General features: G+C 48.8%; 1 protein-coding gene across 1 annotated transcript in view; it reads left to right on the forward strand.

Moving 5' to 3' along the window:
• The window catches only part of CLEC17A (C-type lectin domain containing 17A), a 23,083-nt gene that overhangs the window by 4,957 nt on the left and 10,676 nt on the right, over nt 1-7,450 (forward strand). The window contains exons 3-8 of the mRNA XM_017851218.1: nt 2,282-2,314; nt 2,397-2,447; nt 2,524-2,565; nt 3,041-3,082; nt 5,927-6,064; nt 6,150-6,305. Coding sequence (XP_017706707.1) covers nt 2,282-2,314; nt 2,397-2,447; nt 2,524-2,565; nt 3,041-3,082; nt 5,927-6,064; nt 6,150-6,305 — 462 coding nt within the window. The remainder of the gene's footprint in view (nt 1-2,281; nt 2,315-2,396; nt 2,448-2,523; nt 2,566-3,040; nt 3,083-5,926; nt 6,065-6,149; nt 6,306-7,450) is intronic.

Below are 7,450 nucleotides of genomic sequence, written 5' to 3' on the forward strand. Positions count from 1 at the left end.
CTACTAGTCTGATGGGGAGGCAGTTTTGGACACAGCCTTGTTGAGCATTGCTGAGAAAGGAGGGGTCAGGAGACTGGCAAAATCCTTGGGGTTTGGGGATTTAACCAGGGGAAGGGGCTTTGGGGTGGGACTTGGGGGGTGAGGAGGGGTTTTTTTTTTTTTTTTTTTTTTTTTTTTGAGACGGAGTTTCACTCTGTCGCCCAGGCTGGAGTTCAATGGCACAATCTCCGCTCACTGCAACCTCCGCCTCCTGGGTTCAAGCGATTCTTCTGCCTCAGCCTCCCGAGTAGCTGGGACTACAGGCGCTCGCCACCTCGCCCAGCTAATTTTTTTTATTTTTTAGTAGAGACGGGGTTTCACCGTGTTAGCCAGGATGGTCTCGATCTCCTGACCTCGTGATCCGCCCGTCTCGGCCTCCCAAAGTGCTGGGATTACAGGCTTGAGCCACCGCGCCCGGCCTTCTTTTTTTTTTTGAGATGGAGTTTCACTCTGTCGCCCAGGCTGGAGTTCAATGGCACAATCTCCGCTCACTGCAACCTCCGCCTCCTGGGTTCAAGCGATTCTTCTGCCTCAGCCTCCCGATTAGCTGGGATTACAGGCACCCGCCACCATGCCCGTCTAATTTTTGTATTGTTAGTAGAGACGGGGTTTCACCATATTGGTCAGGCTGGCCCCGAACTCCTGACCTCAGGTGATCCGCCCATCTCGGCATCCCAAAGTACTGCGATTACAGGCATGAGCCACCGCGCCCTGCTGAGTAGACATTTCTGTAGTAGAGAAGCATAGGAAAGAATTGTGGGGTGCAAAGTCCCTGAATCATAAAAGCTGGTGCTTGAGAAACTGGGAGTGGACTGTGGGATCCTCAATCTCTTCTTATTACCACTCAAAGCCCAGGGCTTTATTAGTCTTGGAACTCAATAAACCCAAGGCATAGCCCAGGGTTCAACAAGAGTCTGATCAGAGGATGTAAAAATGGAAGTTTGGGCTGGTTGCCGTGGTGTGTGTCTGTAGTCCCACCGCTTTGGGAGGCCAAGGTGGGAGGATCACTTGGCCATGAGTTCACTGGAGGCCAGGAGTTCCAGACCAGCTTGGGCAATAGATAGCAAGACGCCCATCTCTACCAAAAAAAAAAAAAAAAAAAAAGAAAGAAAAAAGAAAGAGAAAAGTGGAGGTTTGGGCCAGGAGGGGTGGCTCATGCTTGTAATTCTAGCACTTTGGGAAGCCAAGGTGGGAGGATCAATGGAGCCCCAGAAAAGAGACCATCCTGGGTAACACAGTGAAAAACCCAGCTATATGAAAACATACTTTTTTTTTTTCAAATTAAAAAATTAGCCAGTTGTGGGATGTGTGCCTGTTGTCCCAGCTTCTCAGGAGGCCGAGGTGGTAGGATTGCTAGAGCCCAGGAGTTCAAGGGTGCAGTGAGCTATGATGGCACCACTGCACTCCAGTCTGGGTGACAGAGCAAGTCGCTGTCTTTAAAAATATATATATATGGGCTGGGCATGGTGGCTCACGCCTGTAATCCCAGCACTTTGGGAGGCTGAGGTGAGTGGATCACTTGAGGTCAGGAGTTCGAGACCAGCCTGGCCAACATGGTGGAACCCCGTCTGTATTAAAAATATAAAAGTTAGCTGGGCGTGGTAGCGTATGCCTGTAATCCCAGCTACTTGGGGGGCTGAGGCAGAACTGCTTGAACCCAGGCAGCAGAGGTTGCAGTGAGATGAGATCACACCACCGCACTCCAGTCTGGGCAACAGAGCAAGCAAGACTCTATCTCAAGGGGGAAAAAAAAAAAAACTCCAGGCATGGTGGCTCACGCTTATAATGCCAGCACTTTGGGAGGCCGAGGTGGGCAGATCATGAGGTCAGGAGATCGAGACCATCCTGGCTAACACAGTGAAACCCCATCTCTACTAAAAATACAAAAAATTAGGCGGGTGCCTGTAGTCCCAGTTACTCGGGAGGCTGAGGCAGGAGAATGGCATGAACCTGGGAAGCGGAGCTTGCAGTGAGCCGAGATTGTGCCACTGCACTCCAGCCTGGGCGACAGAGTGAGACTCCATCTGAAAAAAAAAATATGGAGACACCAAGCAATCCAAGTTCGTTGGTCATCCTAGTTTAATCCTATCTCTATCCCTAATCCCAATTCCATTCTCACGTCCCACCCCATCTCCAACCCAATCTCCAACCCTCCACTGCAGTCCTAACCCTGTTTCCATCACTTCCTTTTGACTCATTCCCATCCTTAGCCAAGCCCTCACCCTGAGCTTCTCTTCTCCAGGTTCAAGTGCTCCACCAAGACCTCCAAGGGCAGGTGAGTTGGGGCTGGGGGTGTAGGAGACCCAGAGCTGGCTTTGCTCTGCTCTGGGCCTCAGCAACCATTCCTCCCTCCTCAGAAAAGGAAACAGAGCAACCCCCACTTCCTTGCAAGCCCCAGAACATGACAGGTGAGAGCTGAGGGCTGGGGTTTTCCTGCTCAACTGGCTGAAGCTCTTCTTGAAATGACTTTCTCATCTCTTCTAGGACTGGACCTCGCCTCTCTCACCTGTCCACCTCCTCAACTGGGTGAGCAGTGGGAAGACCCTTTAAGATGCCTAAGAGGGGACACCTGGATGTTTCCTTTCAATCCCCCAATTTTTATTTATTTATTGTTTTGAGACAGAGTCTCACTTTGTCATCCAGACTGGAGTGCAGTGGCGCGATCCTGGCCCACTGCAACCTCTGCCTCCTGGGTTCAAGTGATTCTCCTGCTTCAACCTCCCGAGTAGCTGGGACTACAGACACGAAGCACCACACCTCACTAAGTTTTGTATGTTTAGTAGAGACAGGGTTTTGCCATGTTGTCGAGGCTGGTCTTGAACTCCTGACCTCAGGTGATCCACCCGTCTCGGCCTCCCAAAGTGCTGGAATTACAGGCATGAGCCACTGCCCCCAGCCAGCCCCCTAAATTCTCACCAGAGAACAAAGCAGAGGTTGTTGATCTTGGAAGACACAGTCTTTTGGCATCTTCTGAATAAACCTCTCTCCCTCTTTCTCCCAGCTGTGAATCTTGAGCCTTCTCCATTGCAGCCATCCCTGGCTGGTAAGTTATTATCCCCTGCAAGTGTCCTCCCATTTCCCCTCTGACAATGGCTAGTGTATCTGATTGAGACCTATGGCTCTACAGTGAGACCCTGAGTCAGAGGAACTTCTTTAAGAAGTTGCTCTTTCAGGACCCGCTGCACTGTTCTGAGTTAGTCTAGTGGGCGCTGCTCTGAGAAAGCCATTCCTTTACATCAGAGTTTGCAAACATGTTTTCTTTTTTGTCCTTCTGAGGACCAGAGTTATGTGGTTGTTTTGTTTTTGATAATGATGATGGTACTTATGGTTCTGTTGGTGATTGTGATGGAAGGATGAGGAAGGAGATGATGGAAAGGAAGAGGATGGTTGGTGGTAATAACGATGGTAGAGATAGTGATGGCATTGTTGGGTGCTCATGGTGATGATGGAGATACTGATGATGGTGGTGATGGTGGAGATAGTGATGGTGTTGTTGGTATTGATGATGGTAATGATGGTGGAGACAGTGATATGGTGGTGATGGGGGTATAGGTAGTGATGATGTTGTTGGTGATGGTGGTGGTGATGATGAAGGTAGTGATGGTGTTAGTGGGATGGTGATGGTGATAGTGGTGGTAGTGATGGTGTTGGTGGTGATGGTGTTGGTGATGGTAGAAGTAAGTGATGGTATTGTTGACAATGACAATGTTGGTGATGATGATGGTGATGGTGAAGGCAGTGATGGTGTTGGTGATGACAGTGCTGTTGGTAGTGGGATGATGCGTTGGTCATGGTGGAGGATATTATATGGTGCTGTTAATATTGATAATGGTGTGAGAAGAATATAGATAGAAGGGTGATAGAGTGGTATTGGTTGGTGATGGTGGTGGTGGGTGATGATGCGAGGAGTGATGGTGTTAGTGGGATGGTGGTGATGATACGTGGAGGTAGTGATGGTGGCGGTGATGGTGGAGTCAGTGATGGTGTTGTTGGTAGTGGATGAATGGTGGTGAATGGTGGAGGTAGTTGATGGTGGTGGTACGTGATGATGGTGGTGATGAGTGGAGGTAGTTGATGGTCTTTTTAGTAGTGATGATGGTGATGGTGGAAGTAGTGATGATGTTGTTAGTGATGATGGTGGTGATGGCAGAGGTAGTGATGATGTTATTGGTAGTGATGATGGTGGTGATGGCAGAGGTTGTGATGATGTTGTTAGTAGTGATAATGGTGGTGACAGCGGAGGTAGTGATGGTGGTTGTTGGTAGTGGATGAATGTTGGTATGATGATGGTGGTGATGGCAGAGGTAGTGATGAATGTTGGTAGTGATATGGTGGTGATGGTGGAGGTAGTGATGTTGTTGGTAGTGACTGATGGTGGTGACGGGAAGATAGTGGAGGTGTTGTTGGTAGTGATGATGGTGGTGATGGTGGGACAGTGAATGGTGCTGGTTGGTAGTGATGATGGTGATGATGCGGAGGTAGTGACAGCTAGTTGGTAGTGATGATGGATGGTGATGGTGGAGATACTGATGTTGTTTGTTGGGTAGTGATGATATATACAGTAGTGATGGATGATGGGATGGCGGAAGTAGTGATGATGTTGGTATGATGGTGGTGGTGGAGGTGGAGGTAGTGATGGTGTTGTTGGTTAAGTGATGATGGTGGTGGTGGGAGTTAGTAAATGGTGTTGGTAGTGATGATGGTGGTGATGGTGGAGGTAGTGATATTTTTGGTAGTGATAATGGTGGTGATGGTGGAGATAGTGATGGTGCTGTTGGTAGTGATGATGGTGGTGATGGCGAAGGTAGTGATCATGCTGTTGGTAGTGATGATGGTGGTGATGGTGGAGGTAGTGACGATGTTGTTGGTAGTGATGATCGTGGTGATGGTGGACATAGTGATGGTGTTGTTGGTAGTGATGATGGTGGTGATGATGGAGGTACTGATGGTGTTGTTGGTAGAGATGATGGTGGTAATGGAGGTGGTGATGGTGTTGTTGGGAGTGACGATGGTGGTGGTGGTGGAGGTAGTGATGGTGTCGGTGATGACCGTGTTAAAAAAGAAAAAAAGAAGCTGCTCCTTTCTGAGTCTAGGCCAAATTTCCAGAAACTCAGGTGTCTGCTTGGATAAGATATGGGAAATGTTCTCCGCTCTAGAAGCCATGGTCCACAAGCTTCCCTGATCCAGGAGCAACTTGGGCAAGGGCTTCTGGAGAGTAGAAGATGATGCATCATAGATATTAAGAACAAAGCTGTGTCCACGTCATGCCTAACCTCATGAAACCTCAGTTTACTCACTTGCAAAATGGAGATAATACTTATAACCTACATCATAAGGATGAGACTCCAATAAGATAAGAAGGATGTAGGTTGGGCACAGTGGCTTACGCCTGTAATCCCAGCACTTTGGGAGACTGAACCAGGGAGGATCTCTTGATGGCAGGAGTTCAAGACCAGCCTGGGCAACATGGCGAGACCCCCATCTCTACAAAAAAATAAAATAAATTAGCTGGGCCTAATGGTACACACCTACAGACCCAGCTACTTGAGAGGCTGAGGTGGGAGAATTGCTCGAGCCCAGGGGTTAGAGGTTGCAGTGAGCTATAACTGTGCCACTGCCCTCCAGCCTGGATGACAGAGTGAAACCTTGTTTCAAGAAGGAAAAAGAGAAGGATGCAACATGATGCTTAGCGCACAGTAAATGCATCAAAAAGATCCTGAGCCTCCCCAGGGTTCACTCTCCCTAACCCTCTCTTGCTGACCTTGTCTGCTGAAACAGTCATGACTATAGACTTCTGCCCCCTGCTCTTGGAGAAAGACTTAAGGGTCTCTTCCTCACTCTCTGAAGCCCCAGTATTAGTTTCTTTGTCCCCATGCCCACTCTCCAGCAACTCCAGCGCCCTGGCTCAATCAGACATCTGAAGGTCCTGGCTGCTGTCAGAAGAGGTGGATGGTGTACCTGTGTCTGCTGGTGGTGATTTCCCTGTTCCTGGGCTGCCTCGGTCTCACTGTGTCCCTGATTAAATGTGAGTAGGGCCATGATGGGACATAGGGAGAGATTGGGGAGGGAGCACAGGAGGACCTGGGCTCAATTTGGACTCTTCGTCATAGACCAGGAGTTGATGGAAGAACTGAGAATGTTAAACTTTCAGCAGATGACGTGGCGAGCAAATAGTGAGTACTTCATGCCACTCCTATTGAGCCCTAACCCAATCCTCAGATCCAACTCCAAAATCCGACCTCATCCCCATCTTTGCTGGGCACTGTGCTAGGTACCAGGGGGGTAAAATGGTAAACATGTCAGACACAGTCCCTGTCCCTGTGAAGTGTGCATGTGTATATGTGTCTAGACCTCCACCATCCAATATGGTGGCTACAAGCCACATGTGGCTGTTGAACACTTGAAATGTGGCCAGTCCAAATGGAGATGTGCTCTAAGTATAAAATACGCACTGGGCCAGGGGCAGTGGCACATACCTGTAATCCTAGCACTTTTGGAGGCTGGGGCAGGAGGATTGCTTGAGGCCGGAAGTTCAAGATCAGCCTGGGCAATACAGCAAGACCCCATCTCTAAAAAAAATTAGCAGAGTGTGGTGGTGTGTGGTGTGTGGTGTGTGCTTGTCATCCCAGCTGCTCAAGAGGCTGAAGTGGGAGCATCTCTTGAATCAGGGAGTTTGAGGTTGATCATGAGCCATGATCGCACTCAAGAGATCCTCCTGCCTCAGCCTCTTGAGTTGCTGGGACACAGGGGCATGCCGTCACACCAGGCTGATTTTAATTTTTTTTTTTTTGTAAAGAAGAGGTCACACTATGTTGACTAAGCTGGTTTCAAACTCTTGACCTCGTGTTCCTCCTGCCTCAGCCTTCTGAAGTGTTCCGTGCCTGGCCTAAAACCTGTGTTTCCGTTTTGTCCAACTGAAGGACCAGCTACTGAGCTAGCGAGTGTTGAAAAAGGGAAGAGCTCATAGTGATAATACACACATTAATTATAGAAGAATCTTCTGACCTAGCATGGCGTTCATTATGACTGCTGAAGTCTGACTATTTCTCCATTCCACACTGCCTCACCCTATGCTTCATAACAAGCAAGCTCAAATCCCATCAATGGCTTCTCATTGTCCGGAGTCCAAGGTGAAACCTTTAGCTTGGCATTCAAGGATCCACATACTAGGTTGGGCACAGTGGCTCATGTCTGTAATCCTAGCACTTTGGATGGCCAAGGTGGGAAGATCCCTTGAGACCAGGAGTTCAAGACCAGCCTGGGCAGAGCAAGACTTTCTTTTCTTTTCTTTTCTTTCTTTCTTTCCTTCCTTCCTTCCTTCCTTCCTTCCTTCCTTCCTTCCTTCCTTCCTTCCTTCCTTCCTTCCTTCCTATCTTTTCTTTTTCTTTCTTTCTCTCTCTCTCTCTCTCTC

Source organism: Rhinopithecus bieti, unplaced genomic scaffold, assembly GCF_001698545.2.
Source record: "Rhinopithecus bieti isolate Rb0 unplaced genomic scaffold, ASM169854v2 scaffold_33432, whole genome shotgun sequence".
Lineage (NCBI taxonomy): Eukaryota > Metazoa > Chordata > Mammalia > Primates > Cercopithecidae > Rhinopithecus > Rhinopithecus bieti.